Here is an 18,893-nt window from a genome sequence, read left to right as displayed (position 1 = left end):
CTTTACCCCCCAAAGCTCACTGGGCCCCATGCCCTGCAAGGAGCCAACACCTGAGTGAGTATCAGCTTCACTTTTTTGTTGTTTTTTCTTTTGAAGTGACCTTTTATTATACAAGAAGTGCTGACTCGCAAGACTGTTTCTACACCTACACAGACATGAATAATTCATCTCTAAAACTAAATTTTAAAAGCAACGAGACATAACTTTAAATGCTGAGGGAGTCCTAATACCCCTTTACATAGCGGCACCAGATACTAGAGCCATGCTCGCCTTTGCTGAGAGAACACAGGTGCCATCCATCCCCTGAGGATGCGAGCAGTACCCTTCCTGATAAGCCTCTTTCACAGACCAAACACCATTACTAACAAGCCTGAAAGACTCTCCACCTTCCTCAACTACACTAGAATTTATTTTTAACTAGGGTTTGTCATTGTGACATTTTTCATATAATAACACTTAAAACTTCAAACCTGTAATACCAGAGACTCACACATTTGAAACACTCAAATTCAGTTCTAAAGTGTTAGTATCTCTGAGGTTTTCTTAAAAATGGGAGAAGTGTACAAAGTATGATTTATCAATATATATGTAACACATAAGTTACATATATATTGATAAACACACACAGGAAAATGACCAGAGGTTATATCAACAGCAGACTTCAGTGCCTTAAATACTATCTTCAAACAGCCCTGGATGTTACCTTTATGACTTTATAGCACATGATCTTAGGCAAGTTTCCCCACGTTTCTTATTCTCAGTCTTCTCCTCTATGGGATGGGAATACAGCAATCGTTATCACACACAGTTACCAGAATGCCGAATTTGATCACAATTCAATCTCAGGCCCATATTACCTCTTTCGCTAAATTAAAAAGTCTGCCTGGGTTCTTGCTGAGAGCAAGGCAAAAGTGTACCAAGGCGGTACAGGGCCTGGCCTGCCTGATCGGTACTAAGGATAAAGAATGACCTTGTCATATCCTATGGCAAGTCTCACCTACTTCATGTCTTAGATCCCTCTGGGGCATGAGTCTAGGGTCATGCCCTGAATTTTAGCATGACAGAACTTCAGAGTTGATAGAAATCCCAGGGACCAACTGCATTTCTTTTTAACATCTGAAAAACTGAAATGCAAAAAGGTTACTATATGGTCAATGCCACACGGACAAAAGCAGGGCTCCTGTAGACACTCCAAACAGAGGATGTGTTCATGGGGCTTGGGGTTACAGAAAAAGGAGGAAGACACTGCAGTTGGAGACCTGGGTCCGCTCCTGCAGCCCCCTTGTCTTTAAGCCACGAAACACCCCCGCCTTGGCTACCTGCATAGAACAGAAGCACAGGCAGAGTGAGGAACTCTTGCAGGAAACTCACAGAGCATAGGAGAGAAGAAAAACCAAGAATCGGAGGTGCAGCCTGAATTCAAGTTTGGAAATTGGTATGCGATGAATCTCAAGTAGCTCTTAACTTTTCTCGGGAATTTTCACTTTGGTATATCAGTTTTATGGAACCACAGGAAGAGAGGAAAGCGGGACAATTTGACGTGATTAAAGGTCAAGAAACTGTGCACAGTGGGGAGTGAAATCACTAGAGATCCAGAAAACGTGGGAGTGGGAACAAGAGAAAGAAGGAAGAAGACAAGTAAAGCTTAGCAGTTTCCTCTGCTCAGAGGATCAGAGAGCAAACAGCTTTTTTTCCCAGAAAGCCTGAACCTAACTCTTATGTTTTGCCATCTGACTCTGAGCGAGAATCAAAAGAAATATCAAGTACTCCATCAGTGAATTTAGCAATTCTCTCCTGTTCTTTTAAAAATATAAACTTTATTTTTTGCTTTTGGTTTTATAGCTGCTTCACTGGGGGAGCAAGAAGAGTGTGTGCTTTCCTACCTTACCCAGAACCAGAACTTCTCTACTGACCTCTAAGAAGACGTTTTTATGAATTGCTATAAATTTTTTTTGTTTTGCTTTTTTCCCCTTTATAGAAGTAATGTTACTCATTGAAAGCAATCAAGAAAATACAGAAAGCCATTAAATTTAGCAAAAATTTATCTATAATCCTATTAACCAGAGATACTCATCCAGGGACAAAAATAACCACAGAAGCATTAACAACAAATGTATTCACAATATTTTTGAATGCTTGGCACCTTTTGGTACCCTCACAATTGGTCCAGAAATTATGACCCAAAAGTAATAATCCATGGATTAGAATCTGGGCAGATTCCTGCCCCAGGCATGAAGCACTCTTCTGAAGGCTCAACTGGTCCAGGAGTCCCGTTCATCCTGAGGTTCCCATGAAGGTGGTGTGTTAGCCACCAAGCTTATTTCATTTGGAGGTAAACCACACCTAGGGGGTCTTCTTGGCTACTTTAGAGGTAAACCCCATTGTTTACAAAGGCATGCATGTAAATTTCTACGTTGGCAATGTTTTTCCTACTCCCTGATAGAGGCCAGGGTGTGGGAAAGTGAAGTTTACTGAAAGAAGAAAGGAAAAGAGAAAGGGTTTTGAAAAAAGTAGACCAAGTCTTACTTTCCAATTAAAGGGCCAGAACTAAATAAACAAAATAAATAGAGCTTTTGTAGCATATTACACAAATTCAAGAAAATGTGAAAACAAAAGCTTTGATGTGACTAGTGAGAGAACAGAATGACCGAATTTTTAGAAAGTACTTCAAAGAATTTTCTAGTTTAATTCCTTGGCCAGAGGCATGTAAAGATCAAACCATCTATGACCAATTTATGTTTTTTTCAATCATGAAGATTAAAGATTCTTGGTTCTGTCTTGCTGGTTTCTCAGCAATAAAATTCTTAAATTCAACCTAAAAGAAAAAAAAATAGACATATCAAAAATATTTCTCTTTCTCTTAGTAAAACTCCCTTTCCTCGTAGAATAAAAATCAATTTGCTTTTACCCTTTACCAAGAAGCCTTTGCTTATTGGAATCAACTTTAGGACGCTGAGTCATATTCAGCTTGTGGTCGAATATAACAATTTATACTTTTTTCTTTTTCGTGGACCCGTGTCTAACTCTGCCTTCCCCAAGATAACAAACAAATGCACACAATTTAGCCCTGGGAAACATCTTGTTTCTATTTAAATTGTGACTGTTGTGCAAGATAGCCTATTACAATTAACATTTGCTGGTTGTAGTTCAAAAACACCCTGGTTTCTCCGCAGAGCTCTTCTGCTGAGTTTAGCTGTGGCACTCTCTGAGTAACTGTAGTGAGTAAAAAGGGGATACAGGGTGAAAATTCTCTGCTTTAAAAGGCAGTAGAGAAGTTCTGGTTCTGGGTAGAGAGGGTAGGCACTCACCATTCTTTCTCCCTTAATGAATGCAGCTATACAACCTGGACAGAATGCCTAAAACAGCTATTTGAGAACTCGGAAAAATAAATGAAAGCAGCAGATGGGGGAAGAAGACCAGAATTGAAAATACCACCCGACTAATGATGAGGTCTCTCCTCCTTTGACCTCTAATCAACCCTGGTCTGGACTGCAGGCAGCACAAAGCCTAAAATGGACAAGAGGTACAGGCAGAGAAAGCTCTAGGAGAGCCCTTGAACTCTGGCTTGAGGAAAGGAAAGGGACTCTGAATGATCAGAGAAATTTGGGGAAATCGTCCTCTTTTGTATCCCTCCATTTTCTCACAACCCAGCACTCAGGCAATTTTGCTGTGCTTGCAGCAGCAATGACAAAGGCCTTTATGTGCTTAAAACTATAAGGGGAGGGAGATAAACAACAAAGTGCTACTGCATACCACAGGGAACTATATTCAATATCCTGGAATAAACCATAATGGAAAAGAATATGAAGAAGAATGTATGTATAGCTGGGTCGCTTTGCCATACAGCAGAAATTAACATGACATCGTATATCAACCACACTTCAATAAAATTTTTAAAAAAAGCTATAATGAAAGGGAATCTTCCTCTCTGATAAGAGCTGTGATCCCAAGAGGGTGGGATAAACCACCATTGCTTCTTTTTCTCTTTCAGTCATATCATTGCTTGGTCCTGGAGGTGGACATGGTTTCAGGAGGTATGCAGCAGAATGAGGTAACTAAAGCCTTAACTTTCTGGCTGAAGGATACAAAAATGGAGCCCCAGGAAATGGGAAAGTACCTAGGATGCCAAGAGAGAGGGAGGATCTCAGGAAAACAACTCCACAAAGATCTCCTTGAACTTGGCTTCAACTCTAGGCTGCAAATATGTGAATCTGGCCCTAAGCATAATACCGTAGACTTTAGGAACTGAACTACAGAGCAGACCTCCACTTAGATCCCATCCTGCGACCTGGAGGGGCACACTCCAGACAGGAATAGTCCTGCAAAAGGCTGTGAAAACAGAACTAACACGGTAGCCACAGCCCTCAGAAGATGAATCAGAAGTTGTGGCCTGAAACTTGAGTCAACTGCCTTCTAAAACAAAGAAACAATTAAGCAAAGCACATATCTAACAAAGGCTTGGGTCCAAAATACATGGCAAGCTCTCAAAACTCAACTGGAAGAAAACAAACAGCCCAATTAAAGAAATGGGCAAAAAACTTGAGAGGGTGCTTCACCAGAGAATGTATAAAAGATGGCAAATATTCACATGAAAAGACACTCATATTGGAGTGATTAAAATGTAAAATTACTGACATTAGTGAGTGCTGACAGACATGTGGAACAGCAGGGACTCTCACATCCTTGGTGGAAATGCAAAATGGTACAGCCACTCTCGAAAACAGTTTGTCAGCTTCTTATGCAGTTACCATATGACCCTGGAATCCCCCCTAGGTGTTTAACCTAGAGAAATGAAAACTTATGTTTACACAAAACCTTTTCATCAATGTTTTTGCGGCTCTATTCAGAACCACCCCAAACTGGAAGTAACTCAGATGTCCTTTTGGGTTACATCCATACAATGGAATTCTATTCAGCAACAAAAAGGAATAAATGATTGATATATGCAGCAACTCTGAGAAATATCAAAGATGTTATATTCACTCCAAGAAACCAGTTGTAAGGGTGGCATATTGTATGAGTCCATTTTAGGGCATTCTCTAAAGCACAAAACAATAGCAATCAATGATTACCAGAGGTTGAGATGAGAGATGCAGGGATTAAGGGGTGTGATGTAAAGGGTGTAGATTACAAAGCAGCTTTTTTGGGGTGATAGAACTATTCTGTATCCTGATTATGATACTAGTTATATGAATCCATACATGTCTTAAAAGTGAGTAATTTGACCCTATGTCAATTTTAAATATAAAATATAAAAACAAATATAATAAATATTCAATAAAAAATTATTCACATGGAAGTACAACCAGAATTTCTATTTGGATGCCTGTCACATTGTGTTGTAATGGTACTGTAGGCAACACAAGTGGGTCTGTTCCTGGCGTGTCCATTTCTCCAGGGCAGAAACCTTAGCTTTCTAATCTCTCATCTCCAGTATCCCATAGAGCATCTGGTATCTAAAGCAGACACTGAATGATATTTCCAAAAGATGAAAAATGAATAAATTAGATGTAAACAGTTCACATCATTTCATTTTGGTGGGGGAAGAGAAGGAGGGAAGCAGAACTTAATGAAAAGCAACTATTAAAAGTTGCAAGAGTCCCAGAAAGAGTCATTCTACAGTTACACACTTTTTGGGGCTTTTGGGGCATGACCATGTAATGTGAATATTAATGATTTATGATATACAGTGCATGTATGTAGTCTTCAATGAAGATTCTACTATGAAGCCAATTATTATATAATGAATTTATTAACTGAGGTACTGCTCTAATAATTCTTTCAGCAATACTGGGGAAGTACGGTGAAATGGATGAAGAGGGTCAAAAGGTACAAACTTCCATTGTAAAATAAACAAATCCTGGGGGTGTAATGTACAGTATGGTGACTATAGTTAAGAACACTGTACTGTCTATTTGAAAGTTGGTAAGAGAGATCTTAAAAGCTTAAAAGTTCTCATCACAAGAAAAAGTATTGTAACTTCATGTGGTAATAGATATTAACTAGACTTACTGTGATGATCATTTCACAATATATGCAAACACTGAATCATTATGTTGTACACTTAAAACTGATATAATGTTACATGTCAATTACATCTCAATAAAAAAGAAAAAAGTGAGAATGGCCAGATTATAAATTATGTGGTATGCCAAGTCTGGGAAGTATAGCTTTTCTCTGTCACAAAACAAACAAACAAGAAAACCTACCATACGTAAAATTTGCAGTGAAATATTCTATTTACTTTGTTTTGTTCTATTAGATGAAGCCACTAAATACCTTTGATTAAAATTCAGCATTCATATGTGGTCATATATGATCAAAATGAAAATTTCAAGATTCTTCTCTGTGGAAAGCCATAATTGCCCATGTACGCAGACATTAATAGTATGTTGCAGTGTCTAGTATTACATCGTTAGGACCATGACCCCCTCCCTAATGAAAAACAAAAGAAGTCTTTGGAAAGCTAGAGAGAAAGGATAATTCAAGTTGCCTTAGGAAAGCAACATTTACTTTCGGAAAAGCAGAAACAGAGGTTTCTCCCAAAGGAAAATCATCTATAACACAGAATTGTTCTGAGCAGAGAATGGCTGATCCAATAGTCAAAAAAAAAAAAAAAAAAAAAAAAATCAGACACAGTTTAGCTCAGGATACTGGAGTCCCTGACTTTCTGTAAGGGCCAAAGCAAGGTTAATGTGTTTCTCAAACACTGCTGCAAATAGCACTGCGACAGTGGGTCTAAGCTAAGTTACCACTGCCTTAATATATAAAGACAATACTCGTTGTGCTTGGATTTTTCTCCCTGTTCCTTGCTCTATTGGACAGTGTTTTGTTATTGAATTTTTAAAAGAATACTCTAATTTAATACATTTTTATTATATAAATCTTTCATCAGTTATATAAAGATATAAAATCTATAATACATAAGAACACAGCATATACAAATATAAAATATTTTAGATCAGCATTCAAGTTTTAAGTGGCCACATTTAGGTGCCCTGCCTGTTACACCTTATGAAAACAAACATGATAATTCACCTTACTATAGCATATACGCCTGGGAAAAGAAAAAGAGAGGCTCATGTAAATTATGTGATGAAAACTTAAACACAAACAAAACTTAAATGGCGATAGAAAGATGACAAATTTCACCGGCACTTCTGCTGTTGATACTCTCAATTCCTTGAACTCTAGGAACAGAGTTGCTGAAAATAATGATCACTGAGAACCATTCTTTGGAATCAAATGTATCAAACACCCCTTACATAGAGTAATTTACCCCAGCAACAGCTTCCAAGTTGGAAATTAAACGTAATTTTTTATTGATTCTTTGACCACTCAATTTTAAGTTCCAGGAAGGTGTAGGACTGTTGTGTTCACCATACCAAGCAAAAATAGCATCTGACACAGAGCAAGTACAAAATAATACTTTTGGAAAAATATTTTGTAATAAATGAATAAATAAACATGAATCCTCAAGACTAGAGTTGAAAGTAAAATTATATATAACTGAACTTTAGGAATCACTTTGGCATATCTCTAAATGTTAGACATTGCACAGTTCTATTTAGACATGCATTCTTTCCTTCATTCAATCTACTAACTAATCAACAATTCTGTTCAGTTTCAGAATACTTTGTGTTAAGGTCTGTGATCAGGGCTGGGAATACAAAGGGTCATAAGAGATACTGTAAATGATTTCAAGTGGCCTAAGTGTAGTGTGGGATATACACAGATATAGAGCTAATATAATTAGTACATCAATTGATTATACCTTGAGAACTATAAAAAGTACAATAATAGTATAAATAGTGAACTCCGAAGAGGACGTAATCAGTTCTGCTAGCAAGAATCAAGGTACAATTCTTAGAAAAGGCAGTTATCCAACTGGGCCCTGAGAAATACGTAAAATACTGATAGATGAAAAGCGGCAGATTAAAAATTGTTAAGAGCATGAATTTTGAAACCAGGCTGCAGAAGTATGAATCCCAGTCTACCACTTATTAGCTGTGTGACCTTCATCAAATTACTTAACTTCTCTGTACATCAGATTCCTTATATATACAATGAAGATAATAATATCACATATGGCATAGGGTTGTTGGAGGAGTTAGTTAATATGTGTAAAGCACCTGTAACAGTACCGGAAACATAATAAAAGTATATGTAAGATGGAGAAAAGAAAGAAGGGCAAGACAGAGGCAACAGCATAAATAAAGTCCTGAAGTGAAGTGCTAAAACACATTTTCTTTCTGTTTTTCACCAGAAAAAAAATAAAAGCATAGAGTGTGTTAAGTACAAATTACTATGTACAAAATGCATTTTGCTAACTCATTAACAACTTCGGGTCATTGATCTTTTATTATAGCTATGGATCTCCAACCTGGAAAAATGCTCAGATGCACGTACATACATTCAAAGCTCCACACAGAATTTCAGGGGTCCATCCACAGAATCAAGGGCAGCGGGTGCTTCTTCAAGGTCATCCCTGAGCCATAGATAATGGAATGGCCTAATGGGTTTACACACTTTCCATAGAAACCAGTGCTTAGTATGGAATTTTATACAACCCCATGCAACTCTGGACCCTAAAATACCTAATCAAAAAATTAAACTGTGAACTCATAGAAGATTGAGACGAATAGAACACAAAGAGCTTCACAGCTGCATCTCAAATCAAAGAAGGGCTAAAGTAGACAATTACAGTGAGGTGGTTCTTTGTCTGAGAAGCAGACCTGTGAAGGAAGAGGGTGCAGGCAGTCTGGCCCTGACGAGATGAGGGTGAGATACACAGTGTAAAAACTGAACGGCATTGTACTCACATGGCGAAGGAGCCTGGCGGGGCAGACACTCTCCGCAGGTCCGCAGCTTGCACCTGATGGATACTAGAGGCAGCAGGGAATGAGCAGCGAAGACAGTCAGCAAAACAGCGTGGACAGACAGGGAACAAGCCAGGAGAGAGAAAGAGAGACACACAAAATTTAAACAGAAATTAAATGAGCGCGTCACCAAACAGTGAATGAAAAGAAAAAGAAAATCAAGCCAGCCACGGAAATAATCCAAAAAGCCAGTGATAGCGACGAAGCCAACAGGACACATGGCAGGGCCGGCTCTCAGGCAAGCCACAGACTGGAGCACGAGGCGGGGCGCCTGCAGATGCTGGAGGAGCGCGGATGCTGCGCAGGGCTGCGGGGGCGGAGGGTTACCACGGTCCTCTCTGGCTCTAGGTCTCACTGGGCATCCATCTGTGCGCGCGCAGACACACACACACACACACACACACACACACACACACACACACACACACACGTGTGGTAGGCTGGCACAGTCAATTCATCTTTAAGCAGAATCGAGGTACACTGAATCCCTTAACACGGTCCTCACGATTCTAGGGCTTCGTTGGAATATTCATGTCAAAAGACACCCATCTTCAAAAGTGCGACTCAACAAAAACTTTAACTTCCTTCAGTTGAACGAAGAAGGCTTTTTAAGAAATCCAAAGGTTATACCAAGAAAGCCTGATTTTATCACAGTGATGCCGTAATTTCACTCATATTCTTGGTAGAAGGGTGAAACCATAGACTTCTCTCTGCTCTCCCTTCTTTTATAAAGGATAGGGTCTTCGATGGCTACCAGAAAAGACATGTGGAACTGAAGAAACTAAGCCCCAAATTCCCTGTCACTTTTACATCATTATTCTCTCCACTCAGACGGTTTGCACAGTTTCACTCTAACTGCAATACACGTACCCTTCCCCCACCCCACCCCTCTTTTCCGCTGGGAATGTACATTCTCATATCAACCCGCCCATGAATCAACTCCCTGTTATCCTCAAAGGGCTATCCGTTATAACCAATAATACTTCTCAGCAGCCCAGGATGGTGGAACCCAGTTGCCCAATTCAAAGCTTGCCAACTAGAAACCTTGCCCTTGGATAATATAATCACCCTGAACAATGTTGTTGTAATTGCTTGTGAAATCAGGCCAGGATCTTCCTAAGCACCTGAGTAATGCAGAATTTCTGATCTCCCTCAGAAGTGCCTTGGAAATAGAGAACATAATCAAATTTATCTGGCCATCATGTTAGTAGTACATGAATATGCATCTAGACAAATCTGCTCTATGACTTTTGGGCGGGAAGATGTGTATTGGAGCCACATTTCAAGTAGATTCATAAGCCATAAATGACCCCCCATACCAACGGGGTGGAGAGGGGAGGGGCAGTGAATAGAACAGGCCCAGCCTTGCAGTTCGTATATAGTAACAGAAAATAGGATCAGAAGCCAAGATTTTTTTTTTAGAAAATTGTTTTCCTTTTTGCATAAATGAGGATCCAGTGGCATCATGAAAGCCCACTATTTAGCTCTTTCTGATGGGAACTCCTCCAGCCATCCATGTGCACCAGACCTTGAAATTCTTACGTATATATCTTCCACTTATTGTCGTAAACTGTGACCAAGACATTTTCTATATTGTTTTTATATTCATGTTATTTTAGACTTACGTTCTTTTAGATTTGCGTTATTTTACCTCGTAGAAGCAATTTCTGAGACACGTAACAGGACGTTATAGAGCTGATCCACGTGCGAGTCCCTTATTCAACATGTAACCGTAGGTCTCAGACACACTAGCAGGCACTGGGGACCCTATGAGGAAAACCCCAGGGTCTCCCCACAGAGCAGGAGAGACAAGTAAAACAATAATTACACTAGTTTTGATAAATGGTGTGAGAGAAGTAACGAGAGCACTACAGGAGCCCTGAGTGGGGTATTTAATGTCTAGAGGCAGAGAGAAAAGGAGTCTTAAGGAAAGTGATATTCGATGGAGTCTGAACTTGGGCAGGAGCTGGCAGATGAAAGGAGGCAAGGAGGGCACCTCCAGCAGAGCAACAGGAGGGTGAAATTATGGTGATACAGAGACAGGCCGTACTGCTCCAGAAATGGCAATAGGCTCTGGAGCACAGGAAGAGGAGGACCAAGGCAATGATCAAAACGGTCTGTGGAGCCAAGGAAGGTAGGTTTTACATTCTTAGAAAGATCATTCTAATCAGCCTATTGGAAAAGATACAGTGTGAAGGGCAGCAACCCCGGAAACGAGGGAATGAATTGAGCCTATTTTAGCCGTGCTGCTGAGAGGTAACCGATACGGCTTCACGACCAAACCTGTGTTACTAGCAGAGGGGACGGATGGTGGGAGAGGTAGAGGTGTGGGAAATAAACAGAAGGAAGAGTTCAAAGAGTGTGTAAAAGTGGAGGTGACTGAGCTGACTCCAGGACCAGGGACGCAGTGAATGAGTGGATGGAGGTTCCATTAACACAAACGTGAATGAGAAAGGCTCACTGGGTGGTGAGGAGGGAATAGAGTTAGTGAGTCCACTTGCAGCATGGAGTTTCCAGTTGCTATGAGATATACACATAAGGATGTCGACTAATCTATTTGGGTGTGAGTCTTCAGTTTTTAGAAGGAAGCCTGTGCTGAAGACACAGATCTGAGACACACGAGCTTATCTGTCACAGAGGAAACTTGTGCTGCCGATGTGATTTCGCAGAGAAGGGGCAAATCCGTGAGGAACACCAGCATTCCAGCAGAAAAGGCGCCACTGCCCTAAAACCTCAAATATCCATGCTAACATGCTATGTGAAAGGAGGATGAGTCCCTCAGATGAATTTAAAAGCTACCCACTTCTGACTGAGAAACTCCCCTCCCCCTAACACAGAGACACACAGGTCTTTAAACTAAAATTTTAAGAACAGTTTAAACAGCTCTCTTTCTTCAGAAAGAAGGCATGCGGATGATACAGAAGAAACAGTAAAAAATAAGAAAGAGAGGAAGAAAACTAAAGGGAAAGAAGGATGGAAAAAATAAAGGAAGGAAAGAATTATCTTTCAACAATCTCTTTCTGCTGTGGCTGCAATAGTGAAATTTGCACACCTGTGACCTAAACAGAGACAAGCTTGGAGGACTCAGAAGGTGGAAGGAAACTTTTAAGAAGATATTAGTGGCTAGGGCTGCCCTTAAACTGGAAACTCCACCTGGAAATACAGTGGAAGAAGTTAGATTTCCAAACAAAGATTTCTAGTGAAATAGAACGAAGCAATCTAATTACAGAAAGTGAATAAGAATAGTGATGAGAGATTTTCTAAAAATGTAGTGTTGAGTGATAATTTTAATAATAAGTAGTAATAAAGATCTTGGCTAATCTTTAAGATTTATATATGTTCTTTCAAGAAATGAACAGAATATTACTACTGCCATTTCACACAAGTCTTTCCTATGGCCTGAGGCTGCTTAGATGGAGGCACTACTGCCCCCTGGTGGGAAATAACTGCATTTTTGAGTTGAGGCTGCTACTTGAAACCCTCACTGCTAAATGTATAAAGTCACATCATCTGTCATATGTGCCATGTGTACAAAAAGAAAACAACTCTTTACATTTGTTTTTATACGTGAAGAAAGCCCAAATACATTCTTAATACAGTTTCTGAGCAAATACAAATTCTTTCTCAAGGGGAAAAACTGTTTGAAACTAAACACCCCAAAACAATTTCACATCTGATAAGGTTCTTATGCGTAGAAGCACCAGGCATGAAAATGGGAGCTGCTTGCCTATAGATATGAAGAATTTTTAGCTCTGTTAACAAATGGCCTGCAAGTGATCCAGAGCAACCTGGACTATCTCAGAGAGGGCTTTTCACTGAGTAGTTCAGAGCTTTCTCTTAAACCAACAGTTCATGGCTTAACTCTAATGTTTCACAAGAGAATAAGGTCAACCATATACTATTGCTGACACCGTGCCTGAAACTCACAAAGTGTATATTCAACCTAATAGCAGGTAAAGGCAGAGGATAGAGAAAGCAGCAGAAATGAGCCAACAGTTTCACTAGCTGCAACGTGTAAACAAAAAGAAAAAGGCAACTAAACAAGCCCTCTGGATAACGAGCTAGGTAAAGTGCTGGGGAAGTCCAGAGGGACTCTGGAAAAGGAGGATAGAGGAGAGAAGATCCCTCACCCCAGCTTTAAGCTTAGAAGCAGACGCTAAAAACTAAAACTCGTTTCGAGCCCTGCCGAATGCTATCCTTCAGTGTCTGCCATCTCAGAAAGACAGGTGAAGCTCTGGCAGGGAATGATGACACCTGTGTCATTGGTTCATTCCAGGCACTTCTGTAGTTGTCACACTGACTCGATAAATACATAGCAAAGCATGCCCTTGCTTCACAGGCACTAGAGGAAGCCGGCCATTCAGTACAAATAGGTAACCATGCATCACAGGCCACAAACAGGAGGAGAACCTTGGAGGGTCCCTCACCGTGACAGAAGAATGGCCCAAGGCTGAACCCTACAACGGCCTTACCTTGAGTCAGGTCAGGCATAGGTGCATGTTATACAGAAGATACTCACAAAGATGCCCCAAATCCCCATTTTTCTCCATCTCTTTCTCCAACCCCCAAAAGACATTTCAATCAAAATTAGATTAAGGGATTCTATAAAATGAAGGTGCACTCAAAACATCTAGTGATTATCACATTGTCCAAATCAGTTTATCAAAACACCCAAGAAAGGAAAGGGTCCAGGAGGGATACATTTTGCTTGGGCACTGAGTTGTGGGTCGGGTTTCATCTAGACAATAGGATGCCACCCAGAATGGTGAAACTGAGTTGAAGCATCAGAGTACATGGGACCCCAAAATGGGAGCATCAGGAAAGGGCAGAAAGGGGGTGCAACGTGGAGAGAGGAGAGTCAAACCCAGCTCTGCCAGCCTCCTGCACCTGGAGAAACCGACACTCTCCAAGCGACCAGGTAAAGAGGAGGCCAACAGCGTGCCTTCTTAAACAAAAAAGATCACATTTAACAGGACACATGTTACAACCCTGAATCACTCAGTGGTTTTCCGCTGGTACCAATAAATACATACTCAAGTGGTCAGTGAAAACGCATCATCATTCTAACACACCATACAGCAATAACTTCTGAAAGAAGGCTGTGGTCACCGTAGAGTAAACGTGAAGAAGAAATACGTGCGAGAGACTAAGAAACGGCTGCATTTCCTGGACTCTTCTCCTTTCTCAGCACAGGGAGGCCCCTGACCATGCACATGCTCAGCGCCCTCCTCTCCACGGCCTCCGTGTTCACAAAGGTGGGCAAGGGCGGACTCACTCATTGAGTAAAGGCATGGATGTCCTCCTCTTGCTCTTCTGTACCATGTTGGCCTGATTCCTCAGTGAGATCCGAATCATAGCTGGGGCCAGCCTACAGGGCTCCCCATCCACTTGCATGGGGATGGATTTGTAAGTCAACAGCATGACCTCCCGACACTGGTGCAGCCTTTCTCCGTGACCCCCGACTTGCAGGGCAGCCTGTAAAAATAAGAGGCGAAAGGAAGCAAGAGGTCAGTGCTTAAGAGTTACTTAGGAAATCTAGAAACCCCAAGATCCCTGCATATAATCAAAAGGCCTTTGAAAAATACTAACTGAAAGCTGTTAGCCATGCATAGAATGGGAAACCTGCGATGTCATTAATACAAATAAACTAAAATATCTAAACTTTTGATGGCTTGATCATACATCCTCATTGATAGCCACTTTTTGCTTTTATATATTTTCATCCTTAAATTAATTGTTAGTTTAATACAAAAGCTCTTTGTGTTATCTACTCCCATTAAATAACCAATGTGCACAGAACAAAAGAATATAAAAGAGATAAAATACATAGTTTAACACAGCTTCTGTACTACACTTAATATATAAACATATTTATATATTTATTATAATATATAATTATATAGTTATATATTATATATTAAATATACATTAATTTAAATATGCAACCCATCCTTAGAAAACTTTTCAAACCTCAGGCAAGCTTTTCCTTTTTACTTAAAACATCCTCAAACTACTTCTAATCTGTACAAGACCAATGAAATACAAAATAATAATCCTCAGTTGAAAACATTCTGAAGAGTAAAGCAGCTTTAAGGATCAAAATCAAACACAAGAGCTCAGTACAGTGGCCACAAAATAAAAAGTCAACCCAGCATTGAAATTCTGCAACAAATTAGCATAACTTCTCTGCCTTGGGAATAAAAAAAAAAAAAATTATATATGTATATATTAGTATCATTCACCCTTTCAGGGATGAAATAAAATCAAACAATATGTTTGGTTATAGCATCCACAGAGTACCCAAATTGTCTTATAGAGTATGATGGACATTTGTATACATATATGTGTATCTCCACCAGATCAAGCTTTAGGCAGCTTACAGCAACCAGAAGGTTTCCATGTGGCCCTGCCGAACCTATTTACACTTCTCTCACAAAGCAACCGGTAACCACTGTTCTGACTTCTATACCGTAGATTTGTTTGAACTTGGACTTCATATAAAATGAATCATCCAATAGGTACTCTTTCGTGTCTGACATCTGTTGCTGATCATTATTTTTGAGTAATAGAAGTGTATTTACCTACTCTTCTGCTGGTAAATGTTTGGCTGTTTCCAGTTTGGGGCTATTATTGATGTAAACTTTCTTGTGTATATCTCTTGGTGGATACGTACTCTTTCGGGTACACACAAGGAGTAAAACTGCTATGCTGTAAGTTTAGATGTACACTTAACTTTAGTAGGCACTGCTAACAGTTGTTCAATAAGGTTCTATTATAATGCATTTTGAGTATCAATTTACAATGAAGTAAACAAACTTTTAAAAGGAGTTAATACTAACTCCAGCTCAAAAGCTAAAAGATTTACTTAAAAAAAAAGCAAGAGAGAAAACTACATATTATCAGCTTGTTTCCATATGTCTCCTCTCTATCTTCTGAATAGGGAAAAAACCATATTAACTGACATTTGTGAAGTCAACTTCCACTAATTTGGTTCCCAGATATTTGTATTTATCTGATGCTTTGAACTATTTTGGCACTTGCATTAATTTGAATAATAGAAACCTGATTATCTATAAATGCCAAGAGAAAAGGAACACAAAGGGACAGAAAGAAGGGAAAGAAAATAGAATAAAAACTGAAAAGTAAAGAACTTATCATTATTGAACACCTTTGATGTTGAAAACTGTGAGCTTTACATACAATTTTATTCCATTAGTAGAACAAGGAGGCAGAGAATGAAGTGAGAATTTACTAAAATTCTTCCTAAAATTACCCAGTCCTCCGTTTTTCAGCTTAAAGTTTTTCTGGCTGTACTTATGTGACCCACAAGTTAATCTATGGATTTGAGGCAATATATCATCTGCAGAACTTTTCCAGGATATTTCCCTTGCCTTCAAGTACTTCTCAGCCCAATAGTTATCTGACAATGCTGTATCCCTTCATCCATGGAGGAAATACCATTTTCTTCTTTATTCCCCCCCACCCTTGACTAGGCCTAATGACAAATAAAAATGCAGAACCTGCCAAGGAAGAACATATTCTTCTAGGTTGGACAGGACTGAAAATTGCTTAAATACTTTCCAACCCCTTGGTATCAGAAGGCTTCCACAGAACTTTAGAGCACATTTAAGCCACATTCTCAGCCTCAGTGATAGATCAACAGCAAATACAACCAACAAAGGCAAATTGCTGTCAACGGCAGTTCCACTGGCATTTCAGAATCAATCCAAGATCACTGCACAGGCACAAGAGGAATTACAGTCATTAGCTTTTCAGAAGAAAGACAGTTCTTTTATTGTTAACACAACCACTTTAGTTTATTTTCGGAACAGGTTAGAGTAAAGGCTAATTTTTTAAGTACTTACTAGAAATCATTATTTTTCATCAGATTAATCTAGACTTAACATCCTATAAGGCAAAGGTCCTAATAGCCATAGTCATCCTCAGGATTTGCTAGAATGAGTCATCTCCTGATAAAAATACATAGGTGTATTAACGACAGGTATTCAAGTGTCTGTTCAACCTAGCACATATTATGCGCTCATGACGTCAAATACTGCCTTCCTGGTAGTATGTGACTTGGGAGGAAAACAGAGACAGCCCCTGAACGAAGTCCATCCCTTCCCATTTACTGTCCTAAAGTCATTAACAACCTTCAGTCCACAGGGAAAGGGTGAGGCTTTCTTTCTTTTTTTTAAAAAAAGTTTTTTTTGATGTGGACCATTTTTTTCAAAGTCTTTGTTGAATGTGTTACCATATTGCTTCTGTGTTTTGTTTCCGTTTTTTGGCCGCCAGGCATGTGGGATCTCAGCTCCCTGACCAGGGACTGAACCCGCACCCCCCTGCACTGGGAGGCGAAGTCTTAACCACTGGACCGCCAGGGAAGTCCCTGGGGTGAGTGGTGTGAGGTTTTATGACTTTCTGCAGTAGGTTCTTCCCCGGAATACTATTGTCCATCTCTCTTCGGGTCTCATCCTCTTTCTTACTACTCAAGTCCTTATTCCACTTGCTGCCCAGTGACAGGACAGACAACCCTGGGTTGGGAGATTAGAAGAGAAATGAGGGCAAGTCCTCCAACCTTTCCTTTCTCCCCGCTGCTGCCAGCCCCTGACTCCCAGTCCTAGTCCTGAAACAAAATGCCCCAGGCAGCGATCGGTGACACCGACAGTAAACAGCGGAGGGAATCAACAACATGGAAATCTCTTTGTTTGTTTGTTTTTAAAGACAAACAAGCTGGTCTTGTAAAACCAAATAACAAAAAATGGAAAATGGAAAACGATTTTGTTTTATTAAAAAATAAAATAAAATAAAATAGGATAAAGATATAGTAGAGTTTCCAAGTCAACAAGAATGTTATGAAGATCTGTATATCAATACACTGGAAAAACCTAGATGAGAGAAATTTCTCGAAAAGATAGAACTGGCAAAATTTAGTGTAATACATACTGAAATTGGATAGATTAAACTTGTTTAAAATATTTAAAATTATAAAAACATTTCTCATTCCACGCCCAACTCCAAAAATGTGCCAAGTGGACTTAGGTGCTTTACAAGTAATTCTACCCAAGTTTTAAAGAAAGACAGGTCTAATAAAACTTGTTTTGGAAAATGATGGTATGGCTTCTGAGATAACAAAACCAGATAAACAAAATTATAAAATCACACATACCAAAATCATTTTTAAAAATAGCTAATTGCTTCTGCTGGCCTATTACATAAAAACTAAATTGTGATCCATTATGGGTTTTTGCAAGAATTAGGAATAGTTCAACATCAGAAAAAAAAAGAATGAAATACTTCCATTTGCAGCAACATGAATGGACTTACAGATTATCATACTAAGTAAGTCAGACAAGGACAAATATCCTATGCTAGCACTTATTTGTGGAATCTAAAAAAAATGATACAAATGAACTTATTTACAAAACAGAAATAGACTCACAGACACAGAAGACAAACTTATGGTTACCAAAGAGATAGTGGGGGTGGGGGGGTGGGGGGGGATGTGGGGGTGGATTAACTAGGAGTCTGAGATTAACATATACACACTACTATATATAAAATAGGTAAACAACAAGGACCACTGTGCAGCACAAGGGACTATGCTCATTGTCTTGTAATAACCTACAATGCAAAAGAATCTGGAAAAGAATATATTTATATACATATATGTATAACTCAATCACTTTGCTGTATAATTTTTAAAACTAACATAACATTGTAAATTAACTATACCTCAATAAAAATAAAATAAAAAAGAAAATGCAATACTATAATTTCACCACAGTGTGGTTTAAGTGAGAAAAACAACATTACCATGCCAAAAGATGCAGAACAAATAATAAAGTTCAGTGCCTTTCAGAATCTATTGTTAGAAAACTGGGAATAGGACACAACTTATTTAACTGATAAAGGTCAGCTACCAAAACCCCTAGAGAAAATATTATTTGGAATAAAGAAAACTTGGAAGCATTCCTTTCAAGGAACAAGAGGATCCATTAGCAACAAAAGTTT

The 18,893-nt window shown here is 39.3% G+C and overlaps 1 protein-coding gene across 2 annotated transcripts in view; it reads right to left on the bottom strand.

Annotated features, from left to right (window-relative positions):
• The window catches only part of DGKI (diacylglycerol kinase iota), a 456,175-nt gene that overhangs the window by 135,276 nt on the left and 302,006 nt on the right, over window positions 1-18,893 (bottom strand). Inside the window, exons 20-21 of one of the 2 annotated variants that reach the window (XM_057733401.1) lie at window positions 14,155-14,354; window positions 8,823-8,885 (exon numbers count right to left, since the gene is read on the bottom strand). In XM_057733401.1, coding sequence (XP_057589384.1) covers window positions 8,823-8,885; window positions 14,155-14,354 — 263 coding nt within the window. The remainder of the gene's footprint in view (window positions 1-8,822; window positions 8,886-14,154; window positions 14,355-18,893) is intronic. The other variant, XM_057733402.1, reaches the window with a different exon arrangement.

Source organism: Hippopotamus amphibius, chromosome 4 (assembly GCF_030028045.1).
Source record: "Hippopotamus amphibius kiboko isolate mHipAmp2 chromosome 4, mHipAmp2.hap2, whole genome shotgun sequence".
Classification (NCBI taxonomy): Eukaryota; Metazoa; Chordata; class Mammalia; order Artiodactyla; family Hippopotamidae; genus Hippopotamus; species Hippopotamus amphibius.
The sequence above is the reverse complement of the archived record's forward strand: the minus strand, read 5'-3'. Positions and strand labels throughout refer to the sequence as shown.